The sequence below is a fragment of the Vitis vinifera genome, chromosome 12, assembly GCF_030704535.1.
Source record: "Vitis vinifera cultivar Pinot Noir 40024 chromosome 12, ASM3070453v1".
NCBI classification, from domain to species: Eukaryota; Viridiplantae; Streptophyta; class Magnoliopsida; order Vitales; family Vitaceae; genus Vitis; species Vitis vinifera.
In genome coordinates this window covers 6,382,002-6,409,639 of record NC_081816.1, presented here as the reverse complement: position 1 = coordinate 6,409,639, position 27,638 = coordinate 6,382,002, and the positions used below count along the sequence as shown (strand labels likewise).

Below are 27,638 nucleotides of genomic sequence, written 5' to 3'. Positions count from 1 at the left end.
TTTTGAAAATAAATCTCAAAAAATAAGTGAAAACGGTTAAAAGATGTTATTTGAAAATACTATATTTTCTATTTTTAAGAATAAAAAATAGAAAACAGTTTTTGGTTGTAAAACGTGTTTTCCAATTTATATTTTTTTTATTTATAGAAAATAGAAAACAGTTCTTAAAAACAATTGTCAAATAGGTTCTAAATGTTTTAATTTTTTATATTCAATACAAAAATTTAAGAAATAAATAACAAGTAAATAAAAAATAAAATAAAAAATCTAAAATATGAAACTTTTGCTTTCAATTAAAGGGTGACAGCTTAACTGAAAATTAGGTTTTATTTAGGAATTATTTTCAAAAACAGTTTCAACAAATAATTTTAAATTTAGCCTGGGTTAATTTCAACAACAGTTGTAACAAACAATTTTTTTAAAACTATTTTCTATTATTTAAAAGGATAATAGTAGAAATTAAAATGTTTTAAATTTATTTGTTATATTTTTAAATATATTTAAAAATAATCACTTTTATATGTAATATTTTATTTTTAATTATTTTTCATATTTGTATAACTAATTTTTTTAAATAGTTTTCAAAAAATTGAAAATAATTAAGAAATATTTTCTTAAAATATTATTATTATTATTATTATTTTAAGAATAAAAAAGCTTTTAAACATAGAAAACTGTTTTCCACTCTCATTATTATATATATATATATATATATATATATATATATATATATATATATTTTTCAGAGAATAGGAAATTATTTTTGAAAACATTACGGAAAAAAGAGTTACTTTTAAAAAATATTTAATTTATATTTCAAACTCTTATTCGTGAAAATAAAGAAAAATTAATTCAGTTTACTCGGTAGAAATATTTATATAACTATTTTTTAAAACAGTTTTCTACTTTGATTATTAAATATATTTTTTTTATTTTTTTTATTTCAGAGAATAGGAAATTAATTCAGTTGACTCGGTAGAAAACTGTAATGATGATGAAATTAAAATAATGCAAGAAATAAAAAGGGTAAGATGGTCCAAAACGGATGATTTCATCCCAAGGAATCTGTTTGTCCAGTGCTGACCCCATAAAGAAAAAGACGGTGAAAAAGACGGTGAAGTCTACTACCCCTCTTAATGTATTTTTTCAAAGTGTCATCCAATTGGGCACAAGTCCAAGACAGCGACTTGTTCCAATTCGCAGACAAGAAAATGTTCCAGTGGTGAAGAGACCTCTTAAAATCAGGGGACATCCTGTTTCCGCCATGCTCACAGAGAAAAAAGGGCAGACCATTTACTTTAGGATAAAAGGTGATTGGGTGAGAACAGGTATATACAGTGGTCCATCAACCACCAGATTTTGTAGCAAGCGACCAGGCTCATGCATCTGGGTCTGAGTCTTTGACCATCCGTTTATGGTTTGAAAATTTCCAGTGGAAGATATTTATTATTGGGCAAGCCTTTTGGCAGTGTGTGAAGGGGAACCCACCAGTCAGCTGTTGTCATCTACAGTGTCTCACTCTCATCTACATTTAGGACTGTTGACAATGATATTTTTGTTGCCCCCCCAAGTTCGAAACTGAATTTAATGACCCTCAAGGAACTGCAATGAAAAATGTTTCACGGTAATAAGTTAATAACATAAGAGTGGAGGACCGAGCATCTTGATTATTATAATAATAATAATTAATTGCGACAACGTTTTAGACTAAAGGGGGTGGTTGGGAACTTGGGAGATGGTCTGGGAAGTTAAAGCTACATGAAAGATGAAACAGTGTGAGTGTTGTAGAAGTCATTTCTAACTACAAGAGGAAAGTCTTTGTGTTCACACTTGTATTCTGGCAAACCCACAAGATACAGTGATGTCGACGTTTCAACAGAATCATATCAACTATAATCTACAGCATCCAATGATAAGCAAACACATCAAGTAAATCAAAAGCTTCTAGTTGTAACACAGGAATTGGATCATTGAAGTGTATCCATTTACCGTAAATCCTGGGAAGAGCTGACAATAGAGGATTTGATAATGTGTGAAGAACAATGGGAACATGTTGCAGAAGATAATGCCATCAAGTGGAGAAAATTCTTGATAAGATCATTAATTTTCCTTTCTTTTTTTCTTTTTTTTAATGAGTGCACGGCAGGTAAAGGACATCAAACAAATGATCAAAATAGGCGTAAAGATTTGACAGAGAAATTTTTGAGAACCCAAACTGGGTGGCCTGTGGGTGACAACTACCCAAAACCAGTTTCACATGAAAAATGTAAGACTGTCAAAATCAGACCTAGAAATCGCATTTGAATCTGTTTGTTTACCTATCATTTCTCTATTCAACCCACCTCATTCAAAACTTGGGGTTGCTTAACTACATGTATATCATTTCTGATTTCCCTACTGGCTGGCCATTACCCAGTATTGGAAAGATAAACAAAACACCAAAATATTTACGGAGACTGGAAGTTATCCACCTTATCCACCACTCAACAGAAGAACATGGAACCTCGGACATTCTCATGCAACCTGGGGAGCTCCGGAACGGGGACGCTCTCTTCTGTTGTGATGGCTCTCTTCGCTGAAGAAGTTTCAGATAGATCATCAAACTTAATAAACTGCCCCATCTGTTGGGCAGCAAGGTGAGCATAGCAAACGGGTGCCACTGAAAAGGAAGAAACATGATAAGATGTAAGGTTATTTTGCGAAACAACAAAACTAATTTTCTTAGGGAAAAAATCAGCAAACGGGGAATATGATAAAATTACCAATTGAGATGGCGGTTGTGCTCCTTTGGTACCTGAGTTAAGCAAAAGAGAAATTAATAATTCCACTTGGAACATTCAAGTGCAACCCCAGAAGAGAAATAATTTGGAGAGAAGGCTTACACATATGATAGGGAGTGGATAAGATGTTGCAAGTCATCAGGAGAGAAGCTAATCTCATCAAGCAAGACATGATAATGTGCTGGGCGAGATGTTCCCTTTATTGAAATTAAAAACAAAAAGGATAGAACCTTGAGTTGGGAATGAAGGAAAACATAGCCAATATTACAACATGTGTATTTGTATGTATGCATACATCTGAAACAGCGTAAAACATGTACTAGAATAAGATGAGGACTCACAATCATCCCTGCATGAGCGCACATGTAGAAATCATAATTTCTTGGATGCACAATTTTTGTATCCACTACTGTCCCTATAAGAGAGAGAGAGATCAGATAAGCCAAGAACATCCAGCATTCAGAAAAATCTAAATATAAAATTAGCAAGTTGCATACCAGGTGGAACATTTTCAGGGGCACCAGCTTGAAATAGTTTTGTGTGATGATTCTTTTGAGCCACAATCACTGTGAACTTGGGAAAATCAACCTCCCCAAGATGCTGATAGGCCTGTGGTAATAAAAGGTAAAAGGACTGCATTAAAAAACATCATAAATAAAAAATAAAAATAAATATTAAAAACTGAGAAGGGATGGGGCATGAGGAGGAATATGTGGCACTACTCAAGTTCCTTAGGAGAGGTTTGATGTTATGATCAGATTGTACAGATTAAAAAGATGTTAGTGGATGGTTACATTCATTTGAAAGGATTGCGGACCAAAACATAATGCTAGGGTCCAGACCATCATGAAATTGGCTGGGATCCACATGCCATATGTGAGTGTACAGGCTGTAAGACCATCCTTAAAATTAAAGTGAATCTAGTTTTTCCTGAAGAATTACGAGAGTAGATTGAACACAGTATTTAGAAACAAAACAAAATCATAAATTCATAAATGTAAGGAGAACCTTCATGATTTGCTCCAGCTCAATGTTCAAAACTTGATTAAACTGTGATTCACTCACTCCATCCCTAAGAACAAAACCAAAACACAAACTGAAACAAGGAACCAGTCTACATTGCCAAAAAAGAAAAAATATGAAGAAAAACAGGACCAAAACTACAAGTATCCATAGTTTGCTAAATAACATAAACTTAATGTTTGACAAAACAATGAAAACCACCCATCTAAATCAGATAGTTAAGATATCAAATTAAAATTGAAGCAATCTATATCACACAATTTTGTGTGCAAAACATGTTTTGCAGCCTAGCATTGGATCTCGTATTCCTTCCATGCTTATCATGCATGCCAAATATCAAGTTGACCGGAGATTGAGAACTGTCCCATCCATCAAATGCCACAAAATATTTCATTATTTAAAATATATTATCAGAAGAAATGTCATTTCATGGATGATGCCTGATTAAGCCTCTGCATAGTACCTCCCAAATGCCCTTGATTCTATTTTCTCTAATAAAATAGATGGGTCTAACCTGTGACATTCGGATTCTCAAATTTCATCCGGCACAGTTGCGACACCATAATTATGACATGGATTGGAATCCTTACTAAATACTCTTATTTTGCTTTCAGATATGGAAGATTTTAATTGATTTCTTTTTCTTTTTTTTCACTTTCAACTTCCTCAGCAGTAGTTACATTTAAAAAAAAAAAGGGAAGAAGGCTGAACTTCTATAAGAATATCTGGGGATAAAAGAGAAAAAGAGGAATGTTTTATTGAGGATATTTTTGGTTTCTAATGATTTCAAATTGATATCTATGCGTGTGTGTATATGTATATATATGTGTATGTATGTATGTATGTATGTATAATGTATGTATATATGTATCTATATTGTTGTATCCAAGGGTCAGCACCCATTATCAAAATCCCTTTTAGCTGAGTCTTTATATCCTAATATTTGTAGGATCAAACAATTAGACACACACACACCCAATATCCGCACCTGAAGCCATGCAACATAGGGTTTAACCAATTGATCTGAAAGGAAGCTGCATTAATGATGATGGGCCTACACCCCCATCATAGACATCCTCATTTTTCTGTGTTTGTATCAAAACATTGCAGCTTAATAGTACTAGTATAGCTTCTCGACAGACAGGACTTATTTGGATAGATTTGCATATCTAACTTGAACTTCACTACTACTATAAATAATTCAAGGGGTTTGCATGGGGAAACCAAGGTTTCACTTTGAAGCCAGTGTCAAATCAAAAAATGACCAATGCTCCTGCTTTTGACTAAAACAGAAAATTCAAATGTTTTTTGGATAGATTTGCATCTAACTTGAACTTCACTACTACTATAAATAATTGAAGAGGGGTTCACATGGGGAAACCAAGGTTTCACTTTGAAGCCAGTGTCAAATAAAAATAAATGACTAATGCTCCTTCTTAAAGATTGACTAAAACAGAGAAGTCAAATCTTTTTAAGCATTAAACATCGGAAGAAGAATGCACAACATGAACAACAATCAATACAAACTCCATTATACCCTAATCGATACAAAATTAATATTGACACTTCAAATAAATAATACATACTGTATTATATTTTATGCTTTACAAAACTTTCCAATAATATAACATAATGTAAACATATCACAAGCTGTTTTACTCAACCCACTAAAAGGACGTATTATATTTTATGCTTTACAGAACTTTCCAATAATATAACATAATGTAAACGGATTGCAAGCTTATTCAACCCAACAAAAGGGCAAGAAGTATTTTGACTCTAGAAATATTTAAATTTTTAGCCATCTAAAACATTTTTCCATGATTGAAAAGATCAATATTAAAAAAAAAAAAAAATTACAAACAAAATCAAGTGATACCTGAATATAACAATCTGCGCTGGTTTGCGTCCATTGCTGGTTTGAAAGAAGTCCACAAGCAGCTCCCTGCAATGCAAGGAATAAACATTTTTCAAGCAGTATATATCCAATCATTTGAAGCCCAAAAATCTAATAAAGTAAACAAATTACAGGATTGCCACTAGTTTTAGCATGAAAATGTTTCATACAGAAATACCTGATCATTCCATCATCATTCCCATTTGCCAAAGGCTTGTATAAAGCATCAATCATCTCAACCTTAGGTGACTGTGTTCTTACTGATGCTCTATACCTTGAGATCAGTGGCCAACATCGAGAGCCAACAACCTTAAATTTCAAGAACATTGAAGCAATAGAGCATTGCTGTTAAGCACCATGCAAAAAACTGAATTATCCAGATGAAACTAGGAAATTATAAGAAAAGGATTACTGCAGCTATGGATGGGACATCTGCTTGACCAGGAGACCCATGAGAGACGTCCATCCCCAAAATCATTGTAGGAGTATCTTTAATCAAGGGGATACGAGAAGTGTGCTCTATTGCCAACAAAGAATTTGTTCCTCCAAGCTATATAAGAAACAAATAATAAGAATCAGCAATAGCAGGACATAAACAAGACAAGAAAACATGTGAAAATTTGGTGACTTTTAATCCCCACATATACCTTGGTATTGATTTTAAGAAGTACATTTGTGAGGTACTGGTCATTGATTTTAGTAGGGGAAATGCATTGCGTGACAATTCCAAAATCACTAAGACTTCTCTTCTTCCAAGGTCCTTCACAATATAAAACTTATTAGATGACTGCAAAGAAAGTAAATCTAAGAAACAATATACAGACATACCATAAATTTCAGAATTTTTCTTCTCCGGCAAGACACACAGAAGAAATTCAGGAGGACCTGGAAGCTTTGCCCTTACTATTTCAAACATCTTCTCCACTCTTGCAACAGGGCTAGCTCTTCTAGATTGTGGATCTTCCTCAATTAGTGTATGAGGGCGTTCAATAAGCTACATTAGAAAAGAAAAATAAAAGTTGAAAATAAAATACACATAAGCAGATAAATGTTGATAAAAAACAAAACAGCAAGACCTGAAATATGAGTCATCATGAAGAGACACCTACAATGCCCTTATTCCTTCCACAGTTAATAAGCTCCCGGGAAAGATGGCTGGTATCACAGCGAGCGGAAAAGTTCACAACTGCCCAGCGTTCAATTCGAACAGGGGTTAAAAGTTTCTGAAAAAGAAGGGGGAAAAGAGCATCAACAACTGCTAAATCAGATAATCCAACTTTTAAGATATCCAAACCAAAGGCAAAAGAGAACCATCTACTGCTCCCTATGCCAACTTATGGATGTGTACATCTTTACAACTATCAAGGCAATATGTCCAAACCTTGTGATTGAAGTTCCATCTTCCATTACGAGGGATGCAATCTTCACTATTACCAACCTTCAACTATAAATTACAAGAAGAAAAACATTATTTGAGCATGATGGTAGGCCAGCGAACAAAGGTAGTGACTTCCCCTCATCAGCCTCAACATCAACCTAAGATAATCAATATGTACCTTTGGTGCCTCAAGGACACGACCATCAACTTGAGTCAATTGTCTGTCAATAGAAATACCGCATGCAGAAAGCACAGGATCCTCATCATATTGGTAGTTTCTCACAGCCTAGAAATATTTAGTGAGCAAAGAATCATTCCTTTTGTTCTTTTTATCCAAAAGACATTTAGTGAGCAAAGAAATTGCACCAAGCAAAGCAAATGAATTATGGATTCATGTAGTAATGAAACTTACATCAGTCACAGTTCGTATTCGATCCTGAGGCTTTTGCCTTGACTTTTCAACTAAAGTTGATCTCTGCATGATAGACAATGCCTTTGTATATCGTTGGAGTGAAACTAGCAAACAAAGCTGGAATACAACAACGGAAAAAAAAATTAGAGGAAAGCAAAGCACAAAATAATCTAGTGAATAAAACATTATATCAAGAACAAGGATTTGCAAACCTCCAGGGGTAGATAGTTGGGTCGTTTTGGCTTTCCAACATTAAGGCATGGCATGTAAGCAGAAATGGATAGTTCTATGCCACGGTGTTTAGTAAAATATTCATAGACAGTAATCTCCACAGTCTGATCTTCATCATTTGCATCATCGCTGTTTCTCATTTTCAGAGGAAAACTAGGAGAAACAAAAGATGGAGAAGATTCTCAGGTAGAAAGCACAGAAAAGTCTTTTAAAAAAAATATAATGAAAATAACAAAATTCATACTGTTGCAGATTACAGGGCTTCTCACTTAGGCCAGTGATTTTGAATTCCATGTTGCTGTGCTTTGTCTTAATCCTCATATTTTTCAGCATCTTTTTAGCCTATAGGTATTCAAAAAATTGACACTCAATTGACAAAAAAACATCAACAATGAAACACAAGAGTGCAGTTCAAAAGTTCGTTGCCTTTTCCCAGTTGATATGGCGAGGATCCCGTATATTCTGGTTAGCTAGCAGAAAATCAATCACAGGTCCAGGAGTTAGGATCATAGTTGTAGATACATCTGCCCAGAGAAAGGAAGGTTATATTAGTAACGAACAAGTGCAGCAAAAAAGTATCAATTTATAGATTAGAAAAACAATGTGATAACAAGTAATACCCATATTCAGTGACAAACCACCCTGAGTTGTACGGAAACTAGAATGGAAACCCCGACAGCCTGTTACTCCTCCCCCCACATCAGTAAAGTGCCTCGAATCATCATGAAAGAATGACTGCCTTACCAAAAGGCAGCCCCTGTATTCAGCAGCCATAGTTGAAAAAGTAAGACCTAATAGCAATAGAAATCATGAAAGACAAAAACAGAGCGATGAATGCACCTGTTAGCTGCTTGCTGTCTCAATATAATGTCAAGCACTCTCAATGCATCCTGAGCGTTATTATCAACCTCACTTCCTTTGAGGGCAAGAACAATAGATTTTAAAGGTATTTTGGCAGCATAGCTGATTGCCACCTTGAAAGTTTTCGATCGAAAAGAACACTTTGGTCGCTTGCCATTGCCACTGGGACTTCCATTTGCACCAGGGCTACCATTAGCACTGCCACACCAAGGAGAATGTGAAGTCAGTCTTTAGAATGAAATGAATTTCAAACTAAAACCAGAGAGAACATGAACATTGGACAGAGGACATGCCTTCTTGCAAGCAACTCCTCAACCACGACTGTGAACTCAAAGTTGTTTTGTGGCAGAGGGCCCACTGTGTACAAACTTTTCTCTCCATCGTATGCAAATTTCTTCCCAGCAAGTTCAGAAGAGTATGTTAGGTAAAGTCGATCGATCACTTTTCTCCCAATTCCCTTGCCATCAACCACTCTCTTATCCTCTGAAGTAATAGAAACCTGCACACGATAACAGCATTAATGTCAAAACTATTATGAACTCCATAAAAAAGGTCATGATACACAAAGTAAACATACACTGTACTGGTAAAACATTGCATCTGAAATATTCATAGAAACTTTGAAGTGGTTCGTGAGCAGAGATATGCGCCGCCCAGCAGTACCAACACCCCTCCTACTAATAACAGAACGCTTAGGAGGGCCCACTTGCTCTGGCTTGACATTTGGGGGTATACTTGGTGATGGGGGCAAAGGTGGTGTCCCACTTGCTTCCTCAATACCTGTTTTCTCCATTTTACAATTGAAACAATAGAACCTGATACAACAAAGGTAAAGAACCATTGGGTTAAAGAGGACTGATAATCAACTCAGAAAACCACATAAAACAACTTCAAGCACAGAGTACCCAACCAGTCATATGAAGCTGGTGAAGTGAAAATAGTCACTTAAATTGATAGAAACCTAATGTGATACCAACTAGGGAAGAAAATAACAAACAGAATGCAGAAAATCATTCTTTGGAATAAGAAATTAAGAAGGAAACCATCATATGTAAATTAAAAAATGAAAAAATAGGATATATGAATAAGTGACGGAAAATGAGTAATTCCCAACAAAACTAAGCCAATTAACAGCATCAAAGGAGCACACAAGACGGAAAACTACTGATTTAGTGATGGTATCGATTGGATATTCAAATAAGTCTTATGATTCTTTTCATCCTTTAAGATGAGAACATCTCAAACCACATGGAAAAGAAAGGCAGAAAATACCCACCACAATGACCAGCAGTGATCTCTAAACCCCAAGGAATCAGTGGAAACAGCTAGAGAAATGGTTATTCAGCTAATATAAAGGCAGAAAGGTTTTGTGAGTGTAAGATTCTGATAGCAAAGAATTGCCATGAAAAGTTTGATAACCCACCTTAAAATCCTCCAGGGAGAACAATTTTCGTCAATTTCAGTGACTATGCGGTAAGCTAATTTGAAGAGTATGATTTTTTTTTTCTTTTTCCTTTCTTTTTCCTTGTCAATGGATAAGGTACATGCCCAAGAAAATGCTAGGTTCACAATGTCCACAGGAAAATGCTAGGCAAATTATGTAATGAAAACTCTGAACCTAACAACTTCACATATAAAAACTCTGAACCCAACAGCTTGACATGAGCAAGCCCACAAAGACTTGAATCACCTTCTGAATGTACATTAAAAACATCTTCCCTCTTTTTGATATGAGCATTACAAACACCTTGATAAATGGGAAATATACTTCTGTACCACCATAATTTATTTTCCAATTGAATCAACCATATAATAATTGCATAAGTTCCAAGGGAATAAAGCATACTCCTAACACTCTTTGCAATGAAGTCAACAAATTCTAAGAAAAAAAAAACATTTAAGAGAAACACAGGTCAGTAAGAAGGGACAAACTATATCCTATGAGATAGATGGCACCTTGCCTCAGAAGCAGAAATCACATCATACCATAATAAATTACATTCTAAAAGGATTAAACCTCCAAAACATTTGGAAAAAATCAATATAAATACAAAAAAAAAAGAAAGTAAAATACACCACCGGTAAGGCCCATAGAGGAAGACTATACAAATAAATGAGTGGATATTAAATTAATTATCAGCATTGACTAAAACAATGTGAAATGATTTCGAATAGCAGCAAGTAACTAAGAAACAGATCCATGGAAATGGAAATGGAAACAAATTACCCATACATAAAACATAGTAATGGAAGTATAAAAGAATAATAAACACTTCAAGCAAGCTAAATTTAATACAAACAGTGAAAAGGGAGATGCCAGGTTTTCAACTGGATTACACTGCAGAAAAATGTCCTTGGATTTGAAAACAGATAATTTCGTATAAAAAAATGGATAATAAATTCAACCAGAGATAAACAAACTAAAAACAACCGGGCCATTGGCAGTATAGATTCTATAGAACAAATACATCGACGGCAACAACAACAACAACAATTAAAACAAATTCCGAATAGCAACAAAACACTATGCGCTTGGATCGATAAGCGTATCAGAGGAAAAAAAAAAGCCAAAATCGAAACAACGCATAAGAACAGCGATGGCGCCAAACAAAATAGATACAGAATTATACATACAAAACGATCTGAATCACAACTACAGAGAACAATGCAGCAAAGATAGACATGAGATACATCACAGATGGCAGTATCGTTGTCCAATCAACCGACAAACAAAGCAAAAAAACATAGTAAAAATATTTATAAAAAAAAAAAAAGACGTCTCCAAGCGATACACAAGACCGATCTTGAATGATCGAGAAAAAATCTCCAGAAACATGAAACAGACGCGGAATTATCTGAATCTCACCAAAGGAAAAACCCGGGATACGCTTTTCTAGGGTTTTTGTAGAGCGGGAACCCGGAACGAGCATGGAGCGATTGCTCTGCAGACCCGTAAGAGAGAGGAGGGAGAAACTCTATAACTAGAATTTATAGTGAAGTTCAAATTTTTGGAAATACTGGTGTGCTTTATAAAGCAAGATAGTGTGCAATTGGATTATTCAATCTGTGCCGTAGATCTAATCAATAACACTGATCAACACGGATGAACCTCCTGAGGGACTAACAATTGGGTCATCGTAGAGTACGCAAATGGGCCGCGACGCAGGGTACTACTTTTCGATTTGCTGTTCTCAATCTGCTGGTACGACATCATCCGCTAGCGAAACAGTTGGCAACTTAAACGAAGGCGCGTGACAACACGCCACGTATCACGCCATGTATGCTCAAAGTTCAACTGAAGCGGATTTTAGATGATGTTGCGGCTGTAGCATTGCGATTGAGCTTCACTTGTCATCTGTGCCTGTGGGGATGGCATTGTATAACTGCTTGAAGTGATGTAACCTTTTTGATTCCGTTGCGATTCGGTCCTTCCCGATTCGCCAGTATCTCTTCTTGCGGATCATAGCGTCGTGAATTTGGGCTGCTTGCTTTGCCGTTTTGAGCCATATTAGCCTGCTCGTACAAGCAAATTGACGTCTTCGTTTGAGAGTATTGTAAACCCTCAAACACTCTTTGAATGCTTGTTCAAATGCTTACGAGCTACATGCAAATAAATAAACAATTGAGTTTGGTGTTATATTTGGTGAGTGGAAATTGGGATAAACTAATCCTATAATCACTCTTGCCAACAATATTGTTGAAGCCTAGCCAACGGTGCTTCTCCCTTCTTCCCTGCAAAAGATATCTGGACGGGTTATCCAGACACACCCTCCAAAGCCCAAGTCAGGTAATTAATGTCAATTCGAGATATTGCCCCCTTTTTTGAGCTAAAGGAGGAGTCTGTATTGCGCACATACCTTGATTTTCGGCTGGAGGAGGGCTTTTATAGTGTTTGAAACAGTATCATATCTATGCTGAGATGACTTCTTGACTTTCGCAGTCATGATGACAACACAGTTAATGATAGAGCAATCATCACCCTTTAGGCAGCTGACAGGAATTGCTAGTGGGGATGACTTGATGGTTCACTTGTCACCTCAGTCTGCAGGCAGTATGGTACAGTGTGTAGTAAGTCGCCTGCGGAGATAAGGTGACATTCCATCGAGAGTACTTTTGGCATGAGGAGAATAATTGCTCGTGGGAGTGGGACATGAAACCTATTCGTAATGCATCGTGCAGTCTTAAAGGAACACAATGTAACCGACTATTGATACTCATAGGCCAGATTGGACATTTCAATCTGGTTATGCTCATCCGGGCAGAGATAGAAGGATGTCACATGGAGCAAAAGTGGCATGCCATGTGGTCACACAGGGAAGCCCCTACAAACATAGGTTGTGATTTCAACATATGGTTTGACTTAATAGCTAACTTGTCGAATATGATGTAATAAACAATTAACCTGAATTTAATATAAGGGGTGTTTAATAAATCAATTTAATAACTTAAAGTGATTTAATGATTAAATTTAAATAAGTAAATAAATTAAGTATATTTAATAAAATAACTTAATAATATGATTTAAAATAAAAATAATAATTTTACATAATAAGTAAAAATAATTAAATTATTTTTAAGTTTACATTTTTGTTTTACTTTTTTTATCTTCATTTACCTTAATTATATTCACAATATCTTTTACTATTTCATGACCTTTATTATTACTCAACCCCCTTTGCCTTAATTATGATGTATGAAAATAAATATATCAATTTGATGATTTATAATATATTTTAAGTTAATTTTACCAAACTACCTTAAAACTTAAAGTAAGAATTAAATAATAAGTTTTAAATTAATAATTTAAATATAATTTAACTTAAAATCAACTCAAGCTATGTATTAAATTTACCAAACACCCCCTAAGTCAATGTTTAACCTGAGGTTTGTAAATCCAATTCAACCTCTTTTTCTAAACTTGGGTTGAATTTGATTCATGGGGATGCATGATTCAAAATCAATGCACAATGTTTTTCAAAAACCTTTTTTATAGGTAATTATATCAAAATTTAAAAATTCAATATAATTAAATTTCAAAATGGTTGAAAAAAAAAGTAAAAATAAATTTATTTATCCGTCTGAAAAAGTTATGATATAATCATAATTTGATATTTAAAAAATCTAGAAAAATAAATATTATTATATATAATGATATTCGTTATAAAAATATTATTTCAAATTCGGGCAAAACTTAGATTATCCAAAGTTTAGTTTAAGTTCAATCCAAATTGAGTTTGAGTTGAAAAATTGAATCCAAGCCCAATCATAATATAAAAATGATTGTTCATATCTACCAAAACATTGAGTTAGGTTTAAGTTGTGTTAGATCAACTAGTCCAAGTTGTACTTATAAGAATATAATTGTGAATTCAAACTGCATGTTTTAAATCATATCAACAACCAATATAATCAAATTCACTAGATCTTAAATAAACATATACAAATTTGTCTCATCTACATTGTTCTTTCATATCAATGATATAGCACCTTGTGTTGTTTTAGTGGACCGTCTCAATCCTATAATAACACTAACATATTAATGCACTTTCGCGTGTTTTTCCTGAAATAAATCAACAAGTTTTTAAAAGATTTTGAAATTTTGAACATTAAAGCATAATAATGATAGTATATTTGCATTGGTCACTATTCCAACACTGCACTATTTATCTTTTAAACATTACATTGTTGCATTGTTCAATTCAAATGTTTTACTACTCACTTTTTTCTTAACATTGATAATTAGACTATCATTACTAATACATTCTTATCTTACTATGCCTTTTGATGCTTAAGAAAGTTGAACACGATTAGGATCGTTAAAACCTAATAAAGCAAATTATGTTGGAACTAGAGCACATTTGAAATAAAATAATCGCTCTATTTTAAAGCGTCATCAATAATACTATTTAAAAGTAATTAGTGTAGGGGTTTGATAGTCATTTACAAGTAGAGACCTAGCTCTGGTGTCATTTTTATTCCAAAGCTTTGATGGGAAGATCTGTTATGGTGGAGGATTTTAGAAAAAATAAATAAAAATATAAAAATATTTTAAAAATAATTAAAATTTTAATACTTGTAGGTCAAAGATAGCATGTAATTGAGTGAAAAAATAATACCTATATTGTTATCACTATTTGAGAGCGAGAGAATTAGAGCATGCAACCGATAATGGAGATAGAGATATAAAAAGTGTGCAGTGAGGGTGCTTACAAATCTTAGTAGTCTACTATCGATAGGTAGTCGGTCTTTACGTAACTCAGCCCAAACACCCAAGCACTGTCGAAAGACTCTCATGCTTTTCTTGGTCAAATCAACCTAATCGACTATTTTCGATAAGTTTTTCTAAATTTTGAGAACTCAAAACGGAACAGTATATAAAATAATAAATATTTTGGAATCACATGATATTGTTTAAAATATGAAAATATTGCTACTTATTTAACATATATTTTCTAATGAACATGTAAAAATATTTTTTTTCAAACATTTAAGTGGTTGAAGAATAAAATTTTGTTAAACGAAAGGTGATGCATATAAAATAATTAATATTAATTAGATGTTAGTGATAAAAGTACTTGTTGAGTTGGTGATAACCTTTAAGAGGCGGTGGAACAAAAATAATATTGACCAAAATAAATGCATATAGAAAAGAACTAGGATTATAAACTAGGGTAGATCGATCAAAAAGGACAAAATCACCGTAGAATTACAAATCTAACCTTCCACTTTTAATATCCTAAAAAGCGACCCATTTCGAAAAAACTATCCTTCAATGCATTTTTCTTTCACCCCACATTTACTTTGCATGCCAATTTCTTACCCTTCAATCCCATTCGTTACCCTTCAAGGAAGAAAATGCAAATAATGAGCAGCCAACATGAGAGTGGGAAGCCAATACGAGGGAAAAAGTAGAGCAAGTTTCATGGTGTCTTTCTTTCATTATAATTTTGAGCTCCGAAAATGAACTTTCATGCAATTCATAGTATTAGAGTGAAAATAAATCATAAGTGTCTTGCTTTAATTCCCTTTATTTTTTAAAACCACACCCTATTTTTCATCTTACTGGTATTATGAGTTGACTTAGTTTATGAAAATGGAGGAAGAAGAAGATTATTTAATGAAGAATACCGAACTAAAAGGTAGAAAGGAGACTGAGATATTATTTCAATCCTTATTACGACCTTACAGAAAAATTAAAATTTCAATTCTATAAAAGTTCTATTCAACTTCAATTCTTTCTCAATTTTCATAAATTGAGTCAACTCATAATATGAATAAGATGAAAAATAAGGTTTGATTTAAAAAAAAATAAATGGAATGAACAATTAAGATTTCTTAACCTTGTTTCAATATATTGAATTGCATGAACTTCGGGGTTCTTTTTCGGGTTGCCTTAACAAATCCAGTATAAAAAAAATTAATGAAAAGTTATTTCTTATAAAAATTATTATATTTATTTATTTATAAATTATATTTATTTTTAATATAACTAAAACCTTTTAAAATAAAAACGACCCGATGAGAATAGGGGTAACCGGGTAAGCCATCGGGGTGGGTTCGGATGGTGGCCCCGTCCGTTCCGACTCGGCCCGTTGGTAGTCGGTGTACTCCAAATGGGTCTCAGTGGGCCATATCTCTCACACTGCGTCTCTGTGACTTGCAAATCCCGAAGCGTTTGAGCTCCAATCTAGAGAGAGACCGCATCTCTGCAAGACTGTAAGTCTATAACTAGCAACGATTTCGTTACTTCTGTTGTGAAAGAAGAGAGAGAGAGAGGAGTGTTCATCTTGCTATTGCGAAATATCTGGAAATTCAAAGCTCACAGGCTTGAGAGAGATGGAGGAGGTTTCAACGGGTGCTCTGGTGCCTTTAGTGAAGCCAGTGATGACTCCCTCAACCTCCGTAGCTCCGACTGAGGCCACCGGATCGGCAGATGAAGAGACGGCGGAAGAGGTTGGGGTCTCCAACATGGATAAAGACTCGCTCTGCCCTATTTGCATGCAAATAATCAAGGATGCGTTTCTCACGGCTTGTGGTCACAGTTTCTGTTACATGTGTATCATCACTCACCTTCAGAACAAGAGCGATTGTCCTTGTTGTGGCGTTTACCTCACTAATAATCAGCTTTTCCCTAATCGTCTTCTCGATAAGGTCGGTGAGTTTTTGTTGATTTGGCAACGGATTCTGTTTGGTTGCTGAGAAAACTGATAAAAAGAATAGAAAATTATTGAAAATGAAAGTAGGAAAAATACTATGTTCTGTGTTATTCCATAAGTTACTTCTGTTGTTTATTGCTGGTTATTTGTTCATATTGAAATCTTGAGTTTAATTTCGATTTTGGCTTCAGTTTTGTTTTTAGAGAAATGGAAACTATCACCTTAGTTGAGTCAAATAGTTGAATTGGCCTCAGTTTTGTTGCAGTTGTTATTAAAGAAAAAAGTAAGATTTTAATTTCTTTTGTTTGCCTTGGTTGTCAGGAATCGAACAGAGCATTCTGATTCAATAAAAATTCACATCTAAAATCAGATTTTGTGATTTATATACCATAAGAATTGGTGGTTTTTGTAGCATGCATTTGAGCTTGATGGATGAAAATGTCATGGACTTGGGCTGGATTTAATCTATTTAATTGACTCAACTAACACCTTCGATTATTTAATGCAAGCGTCCATTGCTACTTAATTTGGGGCTTCATTTCAATTCATTATATTCTAGCATAAGTTTGGAAAAAAGAAGGGGGGATTCTTTTCATAATTTGGCCAGCTGATTTGTTGGTCAACTGACTCTAAATTCAACTCTTAAACCTCAAATTCAGTAGCTTCCTTGCATGCGTTTCAATCATTCTGCTTATTTATTTTCTTTTTGGTTCAACATTGCTTGTAGAAGGCTGCAAGTACTAGTTATATTTTTACTTCTGTTTGTAGCATGGGAAATTATTAAGCTATTTGTAAATTTGATAATATTATCTAAACATGATTTATATCTCGAGGTGTTTTACTTGAAAATGCAGCTTATTGTTATACGGTTTCTCTGTACCACATTTGTAGCTATTGAAGAAAACTTCTGCTCAGCAAATATCAAAAACCGCATCTCCTGTGGAACAATTTCATCATTCATTAGAACAGGTCGGTTATTATTCATACTATAATATTTTTTATTATCCTTTTGTATTTTCATTTGCATACTCATGTCCAAATTCTTCTCATAAAAAGTTTTAGTAATTGATTATACAGTAATAATAACAATCATTCTTTATTGTGATTCTACAGCTTGATCCTGTGTTTGTTCTTCTTATTTACGTTTGATTTTGTTTTTGTTTCTTGTATTCTGTTACTCATAGTTCATTCTGGCATCCTATTGGCCAATGAGTTGAATCATCATCAGCTCTATGATCTGCTTAAGATGTAAACTTGAAAGTGACCTTTTTGGTGGGTCATTTTCAACCTGGCTACTATAGTATTGCCTAGTTTCCATCAATGCAACCCATGGTCTGTCTATGGATGTTCTAATGAAATTGATCTTCCCATTGAGAATTGAATCACCTTGGGAGGGACACTACGTATGTCTCCAAGACAAACACTCGACCATTAGTCCTTTATTGAGTTTTAACAAGAGTTCATTCTTTTTTATGACTTGAGGGAGCTATGTAAGATGTGTGATACTGTAAAATAGGATGAGTCTAAAATAAATCCATATAATTATAAGAGTGTTTGTCCATTTTATCCCTATTGCTGCCTTAGTCCACCTTTTGATTTCTTATGCAAATGCAATGAAGAATGTATCCATTCAAACATATAAAGAATTAGAAATGTGATGCTTTCTTGTGATCCTTAGACAGGGATGTGAAGTGTCAGTTAAGGAGCTAGACACCTTATTATCTGTACTTACCGAGAAGAAAAGGAAAATGGAGCAAGATGAAGCAGAGAGAAATATGAAAATTCTGATGGAGTTCTTAAATAGTTTAAAGATGCAAAAAGTTGATGAGCTAAATGAGGTATGTTTCGTTAAATTCTCCACTTTCATCGAATAACTTTTTCCTCTTGTTTAATTGGACTAAGTGATTTTTATTTATTTATTTGGTATCAAATATATGTCGTAACTTGTGAGATCCACCTATTGAAATATGGAAGAGTTAGCTTCTCTTACTCCACATAGCATATGATTATTGATTGTTCCATTGATCTTCTCATGGACCTAATGGAATTGTTTGCCCTGGGTTCCTGCAAATGTGCTTCTGATCTAATCCTGACCTGCTTTAGGATTACTTTTCTGAAAACTGTCTTTGTTGAAACTTTGAACATGGATTTATAATTAGGTTGATGGATTTCATTTTTCCCCTTTCTGTAGACACAAAATGATCTCCAGTATGTCAAGGAGGACATAAATGTTGTAGAGAGACATAGAATAGAGTTGTACCGGGTGAGGGACAGGTACTCAGTAAAACTGCGGATGCATGTAGATGATCCTATGGCAACAAAACCGAGGACTTCATTAGTTGGTAAGAGCAGCAGTGGTCTTGTCTCCAGTTCTCGGAAAATACAAGGAGGGATGGCTTCAGGAAATTTGCAAAATAAGCAATTAGATGGAAGGGGTCAAGCAAGCTCTCAAAGCCTCCACAGAAAGGATGCCTTGACTGGGTTGGATTCACAATGCATTAATCAACCAGGGGTGGCTGTAGTAAGAAAAAAACGCATCCATTCTCAGGTTAGTATCTTTCCAGGTTGTGTTTGCTGAAATACCATTGGTTGATTTTTCTCTTACAGTTGTTCTGTCAGACTGTCATTTCTAGTCATTTGAGAAGTGCAATGTTACTTGATGGCTGGGACTGATCAGCCAACTGCCTATTGCCTGCTTGTTCACCTTGTGCTGATCAGGGGTTTAGGATGTATCATGGATTAAACCATATTTTGGCATGTTCTGTCCAAGACATTGATCCTCACATCTCTGGTTGGGCCATACAGATAAAGGATGAGGTCTCAATGCCCGCTTTGTAGACTCCCTATGTGCTGATTTGCCTTTGATAAACTGTTCTTGGTAGACTTGGCTCATCAAAGCACTATCCCAACTGCTTGGGTTTGCCCCACAAATCTTTTGTTTTCATGCATTCAGGATTCATGTTCCGAACTGTTCTTGGTATACAATAGCAGAAACTTCTGGTCAGACATAGGATATTTCTAGATAAATTTGGTCAAAATACCTGCTGCCCTGATGCATGCATAGGTATATATCCACAGCATGGAGACTACATGGGAAGACAAAACCTCGAAAAACTGCTGTGAAATCTTACTTTCTCGTTTTTTGCTAGTCTGGATCATTCTCATTCCATGTCTGCCTGCAGTTCAATGACCTCCAACAGTGTTACCTGCAAAAGCGACGGCAGTTGGTGAACAAACCACATAAGCAGGATGAAAGGAATACCAATGTTATACACAGGGAGGGTTATAGTGCAGGTCTTGCAGATTTTCAATCTGTGTTGACCACCTTCTCACAGTACAGGTCATCCTTGGTTCATTTGATAGAAAATTTTCTGGCTTTAGCTATGTTTCGATGCTTTTGTTTTCCTTACCTTCAGCTTTATCTGCACTTTTTTGTTCATATGGAACAGTCGACTGAAGGTCATTGCTGAACTCAGGCATGGGGATCTTTTTCACTCCGCCAATATTGTATCAAGGTGAGATGATGTCTTGCATATTCTGCTTGCTCCTTAAGGTTCAGAATTTGGGACTATGAGTTGAGTTGTTCTACTGGAAAAGATTGCTCAGATGACATAATTGTGCATCAAAATTTTAATCTGTCTTGGTGCAATTGTAAAATGAAACTACAAAGAAGTGGTAATTTTTGGATTCCCTTCTCTCAAAAAAATTGTGATTTTTTTAATAAGCTTAAAAAGAAAAGCCATGATTTAGTTAATACATTGGCAGGAAAAGAATTTGTTTTCTCATCCAATTAGTTCATTCATTTTCTTTATTAAATGTCTCTTCCCTCCCTCTACCCCTGCCCTGGCCCCAAGCCCCCCAGCATTTGGTTCACACAAAGCTGCATGTGTTAAGCATGTGCCATTATTAGTTCTCAAAGTATTATCTTTCCACCAACCCTAACTTCACATAGGATAAATGTTTTTCAAGTCCACCATCATATTGGATGTGTATTTCATGCTTGTTATGGATACCAAATAACAAGTTGGATTGGATACTGAAATGCATCTGGACAATTCTTCAAATTACAGTTTCATTTATAATATTCATTTTTCTATTAAAGAAATATTAGGTTATGGATCAGATGAGTATCTATATCCAATCAATATGATAGAGATATTAGTGTGACATGCATGAAACAGAAATCTAATCTTGTGATGGCTTGGCAAAGTATGATTTCCACATAAGTTAACACTTTCTTACGCCAGCTGTAATTTGGTCTTGATATATCTAATTATAGCAGTGTGTAGTTATAGAATTACATTTTTTTTATTGTTAATGTCTTCTCTCTTTTGGCTGTTAATGGAAGTAAACTTGAGTAACTTTTTAAATTTACATACTATACACATTTAAGGTGATTAGAAAAATTTTCTTTTTCTAAATTAACAGACCTGGATTTGAAACTGAATGTGAACACTTGGGCGCAACTCAATATTTGGGGATGCTCAAACTTGGTTTAATCTGGGTCATACAAAATTGATTGGACAAATAAATTCCATCCCTTGTGATTGGTATCTTTTGGTGTATGGGTTAAGGGAAAAAATGAGTTATTTTGTCAGTTAAAGATGTTGCAAGGATACAATTTTGGCTTCTAGAAGTTAAGTAAAACATGCCTACAATAATAGAAGATGGGACCCTTATTAGAGTAGATTGGGTAGAATGCTAAAATAGGATTCATGTAGCAATGCAGCTGGTTGATTCTATTATTTATTTCTGAGGAAAAATATTGGTTAATGATTTGGAAACATGCTATTGGAGCTACGTGTGCTGTAAATCCTACAGTTGGATGGATGAAAGGGTGGGTCCTAGCATGGGACACGATGCATCATGCAATGTTTGTAATTTAGCTTATGAGCAAAGTCAGATCTAGATTGTTATTTTTGTTAAGGTAAATTAACAAACACCATCTAAGTTGTTTGTATGTGTGTGTGTGTGTTTGTTATCTGGTATTGTGTGATTATTAAATTACTGAACTTGTCATTGCTCATGCCTTATTTCAGCATAGAATTTGACTGTGATGATGAGTTGTTTGCTACTGCTGGAGTTTCAAGGCGCATAAAGGTTTTCGACTTCTCTTCGGTAGGTTATTATTCTCAACACCTTGTAACATGGTGTTTGTGACACATTTGTGTTGCTTCTTTATCACTGAAAAGAGACTGTTACAAAGAGGTGTTTGACAGGAGAATAATGACAAACTTTTCCAAATCTCTCATGGAAGTGGTGATGCTTGTGTAAATGATGACAAACCTTTCTTTGATAAGTAAACTAGAAATGCATTAGCACCAAAACAGGGGGTCAAGCAAGGTATCTGAAATGTCTACATGAAAAAAACCATAAAAAGAAAAAATGAATGCCCAAAAGTTTGAACCACACATTACATGATTCATAGAAACAAGAAAACCACACTTTAGCTTGCTACTGCTCCACAACTAAAGGCACAAAAATACAGAGTATAGCAGAATTCATACTGTAGCTTGCACAGGAATAGCTCCAAATCCTTAAGGGTTCTCCTATACCTCCCTTTCCACCTAGTCCACATCAAACATTTTAGAGTTGCCACCCACATCCTTGTTTCTTCTATCAACAAGCTTTCCTTTTGAAACATTCTTGAAACATACCTGGGGAACATCAACATGTCCCCACCTGCTATAGCAACAGTGACCATGACAGTGAGGCAATTCTTGTAATGCAAAAGTAGAAGATCCAATGACTCCCCGTTCCACTGTCTAAACAGTAGAATATTATTTTCATGGGGAAATCCTTCTCTCTTGTTTGCTTAGCTTGGTCATATGGTCACAATAACTGATTATTATAGTAAAATAATTTTGTCTACCGCTGGTTTGTTGATTGTTGCCTTTTCTCTCACTTTCCAGGTTGTGAATGAACGTGCAGAAATGCACTGTCCTGTTGTGGAGATGTCCACTCGATCCAAACTTAGTTGCTTGAGTTGGAACAAGTGTACTAAGAATCATATAGCTAGTAGTGATTATGAGGGAATAGTAACTGTCTGGGATGTAAATACTCGACAGGTAATAAGAATCATATAGCTTGAGTTGTATTACTTATACAGTCTTGGTATATATCTTATATTCATATTTGCTATATAGTCAGTGGCAGTCCCAGGGTCAGGCAGGAGCCATAATGCCCCCATAATTTGGAAGTCTCCCCATTAAGATAGGTAATTTATGGTTTCCCTCCAAAAATATGATCATATTATGGAATGCTTCTCATGGGCTCTAAAAATTAAATAATGTTTAAAACTCCTTAAGAAAACATGTATTTTATAATGTTAGCCCTTGAGAAATTTTTTTTACTTTACCCCAAATTTTGTGGTATATTTGGCTTTAGCATCTAAATAATTAATGTTTCTACTTAGGTCCTTTGAATGAAAAATTCTGGGCTCGCCACTGACTATAGATTTGTCCTTGTATATATATATATATATATATATATGCTAATAAATGTTTTTTATCAGAGTGTGATGGAATATGAAGAGCATGAAAAACGGGCATGGAGTGTTGATTTTTCACGCACAGAACCCTCAAGGCTTGTATCTGGCAGTGATGATTGTAAGGTATTGCAGAACACTTAGTATACTTTAAACCAAATCTATCTTGATTGCTTAAGTGATCTAAGATACCATGTTTAATTGCTAAAATAGAAAAATGAAATGGATACATGGAGAGATTATGCATCTATTATTTCCATGAGCTCTCTAGGAAAGCGTGAAGCTTCAATCTTGCAAATTTTTGCTTAACCCTTTGTCAGAAATTCCTAACCTGATGATGCATTTGACACTCGAGCATAGGGTTGACTCAGTGGAGAACAGAGTTTAGCCAATGGACTTTGGTTACTAAGCCACTTTCCTTGTGAACCTAGAAACCCGGATCATGCTTTAGTCCTGCATTGATATTATGCAGAAAAAGTAATTCCTAATTACTTACATTTTAAAATAATTTGATAGGCAAATGTAATATCTTTTCTGGGTAATCAATGCATGATAATATATTATAACTGAAAAGAGATATAAGGGAGCACTGTGTTTGTGTTACAGACAATGTAATACCTCAGTTCATTGTCACATGCACAATAGTAAAAGTTCTGTACTGGCAACCATGGTCCGCCTTTTAGCCAATTCTTGGTATTGTGTGTACCAAGGCAAGCTTATAGGCAACACTACCTGAATTAGTGACAACCATGGTTTGGAATGCACTATTTAGCTAGTACTTGGTGTGGGCCTCACCAAGGGTTAGCTTCACTGATGGGCAACAATGCCTGCATTTACTCATATGTGCCCCATTCCACCTCCTCCACTTCCTCCTCCTTTTGAGTTGTTTTGCCCTGGTGTGTCATAGTTCATGGAATGATCTGAAGAAAAGCATTTCATGAATGATGTGGGCTATTTGCTTTACAACTTGTTTCGCTGACTGTTTAAATCATGATGCTTAGCTGGGAGAAGATGATGTTTAGCTGGCCATTTACAATGCACTTGGTTTTTAGCACATTTCGGTTCCATGTGTTGCCTTCCTCTGTTTGCAATTGAGTAGAAAATTTTATGGTTCTTGTTCCTATTTGAAGTTCATTATAATCAGGGTACTGGGGACTCCATATTGGTTTGACATGCTAAACTAACCATAGTTTGTATCTGTTATGAACTTAATGTATGTAATAAACAGGTCAAAGTTTGGTGCACAAACCAGGAGGCTAGCGTTCTTAACATTGACATGAAAGCAAATATATGTTGTGTCAAGTATAATCCTGGATCTAGCATTTATATTGCGGTATGCTCCTATTCCATACATATTCTTTTATTAATGTAGCTGTAAACCTGTTTTGCATATATTCCTGTCTAAACCTGACAACTTTGTGAGGCCACAGTTTAGTGGTTTTCCTGCACTGCTGAGTGCTGAAACAATTAGGTGCACCATCACGTTTCTACTCTTGAAAGACCATAGTTTGGGTCCAAAGAGATGGTGCAAGATGTCTTTGTGTGCTTGCACTTGCATGTGCACATTCCCACGTATTTGAATCATGCTCTATGAAATCCATTTTTGGATTTGTTTGGTGTGGATCATGGGAATATTACTGGGAACTCCAATCAGTCTGCAACACAAGGCATGTGTTTTGTTCATGACTATTCTAAACTTGTCAAAATGATGAAAAGTGCTTCAACTTTTATTTTCAACATGCCGTTTTTGAATAATCAGGCTTGAAGTAATCAACCTCATATTATGAAATTTCTATGGTAATCAAATTGCCATTATTACAATTACAACCATGCACGGCCTTTATCCAGTGGCTCAAATTCCTTTGACAATTTACAGGTTGGTTCTGCAGACCATCACATCCACTATTATGATTTGAGAAACACCAGCCATCCACTTCATATCTTTAGTGGGCATAAGAAAGCTGTTTCATATGTGAAATTCTTGTCAAACAATGAGCTCGCTTCTGCTTCTACAGACAGCACATTGAGGTTGTGGGATGTGAAGGAAAATTTGCCAGTAAGTAAAGTCTAGATATAGTTTTTTGGTTTCTTCTTACAATTATGGCTTTTAACCACATTATGCTTTCATAACTTAGGTTTCCTAAGAATGAGAAGTCTTCATCTGAGGCCAGAGCGTGTTACTAGGCTGAGTTGAGAGAGTTGGGGCTTTCATTTTTTCATGTCCCTAAATAATGAAAACTCCATGGTAGTTGGCACCTTAAGAAACAGTTCCCATCATTTCATTCAAAGACAACTTTTAGTAATTTAGCCTCTCTTTCTTCCCACGATAATGCATTTTCCACACAATCAATGGTGTAATGTGCTATGAGTGGTTGGAGGGGGCTACAAGAGAGGCGGAGTTGAACCTCACTTCACTTTTTTTTATAAATTTTTTTAGTTATTATTACTTTTTCCCAATTCAGTAACTTCATTTTGAGACTTCTCTATTCCAACTTTTGAATTATTATTTTCAAGAAATTAAAACTCATTCCAAGGGGTGTTCTTAGGTTCGCACCTTCAGAGGACACACTAATGAGAAGAACTTCGTGGGCCTCTCTGTAAACAGTGAATATATTTCTTGTGGCAGTGAAACAAACGACGTCTTCGTCTACCATAAGGTTAGTAGTACCTGATCTTAAAACAGCCAATTTTCATGCATTTTACTATTATACTAAGAATCCATTTGATAGTAATTCTAGGAAACGCTTTTACTATTTTTAATACTTGAAAATTTTCATCATTCAAATGTTAGAAATGCTAGAAATGCTTTTTAGAATCACTTCCAAACGCACTCTAACTCAATTTTGGGGATTCACTCGCAGGAAATTTCCAAACCTGTAACATGGCATAAATTTGGTTCACCAGATGTAGATGATCTGGATGATGATGTAGGACCTTACTTCATCAGTGCTGTGTGCTGGAAGAGTGATAGCCCTACAATGTTGACTGCTAACAGCCAAGGAACAATCAAAGTGTTAACGCTCTCTGCTTGAATTGTGAAATTCTCAGAAAAATGAGAATATGAAATAAGCAAAGAAATCAAATGGGAATCATCCATGGCCACATTGTTCAACTTGATGGTTGTTATTTTGTATATATTATTGAAGTTCCGAAATTGGTAGGTTTTGTTTGGACTGAAAAGACTAATTCTGTAAATTTCACTATTCACGGACAGATACATATATGAATACAAGCATTCATGAAACTGAAGTTTTCAGATGTTTAATATTGTGTTTTAACTGTGCATGAGCAGATATGAATCATTCATTGAAGATACTGAAAGTTTCCAGACGCCAATTTATTGTATTTGCACTTTATTAACAATCCTCACAGGGGTAGGTGCAATCAAGTCAGGAGGCTTGCTGGAGGGAAGACTCAACCAAAGGCATAAAATGATTCGTTCTGTTTTTCTGATCAGTTCCTACCCAAGTTTTGAGTTTTAGATATGAAGTCTGTCCGCCATCACTGGGTTGGCAACAATTGTAATAGAATGTAACCTTCCTCCGAATTCATTGCTTTGTACAATCCAGAATGTTGTCTCCAAAACTTCTCTTTTTTTCAGCTTTGAGCCTCATTTTCCCATCTCACATCAATTTACTCTCTCATCCCACATTACTTCCCTCAAACTTGTCCTGCTCCTCAGTTTCCTTCTATGCTATTTTCTAAAATTTTGATGGAAAATGTATGGAAAGGAAAATAGAGGAAAAAAAATTATATTTAAAGTTAATAGATTATTACTATATATTATTTAAAATTTGTTGAACCACTTTTAACTCTTTCATATGAAAAATATTAAATTTAAAATGTATAAATTTTTAATTAATTTTAATTATATTTTATTTTTTTAAAAAAAATTATAGTGAAACCAAGAGGAAACTATTTTCTTTTGTATTTTTTTTTCTTTTCTTGATACTTTTCCGGAACCAAACATAACCTAAAATTAGAACAAAAAAATAGGTCATCTTCTAAATTGCTGTCCTTACAAATTCCATTAACATGCCAATATGCACTATAAATTATTTTTTCTCTTAAAAAACTTTAGCATCGCTCTTCAGTAACTTTTCATATAACCTCTTATCTTCAAACCCTAAAACCCTCGTATATTGTTTATCTTCATACATCTCGGTACAATCGTATCCCAAATGTTAAATGCATCTGTTTTTTTTCTTTAGGTTGTACACTTTTTGTACATTTGGAGAGGCTGAAAGAAAAACTATATCAGAAGCTTTCTGAAATGATACACAACAACAATACAACATACTGCAAACCCATGATGAAAGATTAACCATTTCCTTTCGTTACATCTCTATGCCATATTCCCAAGCCAGAGGGAAAAGCAAATATTTAATGTAATAAATAACATGTTAAAGTAAA

General features: G+C 34.8%; 2 protein-coding genes across 3 annotated transcripts; one reads left to right on the top strand and one right to left on the bottom strand.

Annotated features, from left to right (window-relative positions):
- Nucleotides 1-2,165: 2,165 nt before the first annotated feature.
- Nucleotides 2,166-11,580, bottom strand: LOC100243183 (protein argonaute 16). 2 transcript variants are annotated; one of them, XM_010658941.3, is made up of 23 exons: nt 11,449-11,580; nt 9,160-9,397; nt 8,876-9,081; nt 8,562-8,780; nt 8,342-8,478; nt 8,148-8,245; nt 7,966-8,063; nt 7,703-7,874; nt 7,491-7,607; nt 7,257-7,364; nt 7,082-7,144; nt 6,810-6,923; nt 6,529-6,694; nt 6,348-6,460; nt 6,113-6,250; nt 5,879-6,009; nt 5,683-5,748; nt 3,789-3,852; nt 3,278-3,389; nt 3,122-3,195; nt 2,883-2,977; nt 2,763-2,794; nt 2,166-2,659 (listed from the first exon to the last, which is right to left on the bottom strand). In XM_010658941.3, the coding sequence occupies exons 2-23, from the start codon at nt 9,373-9,375 to the stop codon at nt 2,484-2,486; spliced, it is 2,715 nt and encodes a 904-aa protein (XP_010657243.1). In that variant the 5' UTR covers nt 9,376-9,397; nt 11,449-11,580; the 3' UTR covers nt 2,166-2,483. The 2 variants fall into 2 exon arrangements, 1 of the variants encoding a protein (XP_010657243.1); XR_009467029.1 differs by lacking the exons at nt 2,166-2,659; nt 2,763-2,794; nt 2,883-2,977; nt 3,789-3,852.
- A 4,552-nt stretch (nt 11,581-16,132) lies between these two features.
- On the top strand, nt 16,133-26,490 carry LOC100248310 (E3 ubiquitin-protein ligase COP1). Its single transcript, XM_002271379.5, has 13 exons — nt 16,133-16,733; nt 17,630-17,707; nt 18,421-18,576; nt 18,930-19,286; nt 19,921-20,078; nt 20,188-20,253; nt 21,778-21,856; nt 22,651-22,806; nt 23,253-23,351; nt 24,454-24,558; nt 25,102-25,281; nt 25,772-25,882; nt 26,087-26,490. The coding sequence occupies exons 1-13, from the start codon at nt 16,419-16,421 to the stop codon at nt 26,255-26,257; spliced, it is 2,031 nt and encodes a 676-aa protein (XP_002271415.1). The 5' UTR covers nt 16,133-16,418; the 3' UTR covers nt 26,258-26,490.
- The last annotated feature ends 1,148 nt before the right edge of the window (nt 26,491-27,638 follow it).

Excerpts from the sequence above, each read along its gene's own strand:
- LOC100243183 (XM_010658941.3), bottom strand. The coding sequence starts at position 9,375 with ATGGAGAAAACAGGTATTGAGGAAGCAAGTGGGACACCACCTTTGCCC. Across the intron at positions 2,978-3,121 it reads GCGCTCATGCAGGGATGATT|GGAACATCTCGCCCAGCACA; the intron begins GTGAGTCCTCAT and ends ATTTCAATAAAG. Across the intron at positions 2,795-2,882 it reads ATCCACTCCCTATCATATGT|GTACCAAAGGAGCACAACCG; the intron begins GTAAGCCTTCTC and ends TGCTTAACTCAG.
- LOC100248310 (XM_002271379.5), top strand. The coding sequence starts at position 16,419 with ATGGAGGAGGTTTCAACGGGTGCTCTGGTGCCTTTAGTGAAGCCAGTG. Across the intron at positions 20,079-20,187 it reads ACCACCTTCTCACAGTACAG|TCGACTGAAGGTCATTGCTG; the intron begins GTCATCCTTGGT and ends CATATGGAACAG. Across the intron at positions 20,254-21,777 it reads TCCGCCAATATTGTATCAAG|CATAGAATTTGACTGTGATG; the intron begins GTGAGATGATGT and ends GCCTTATTTCAG.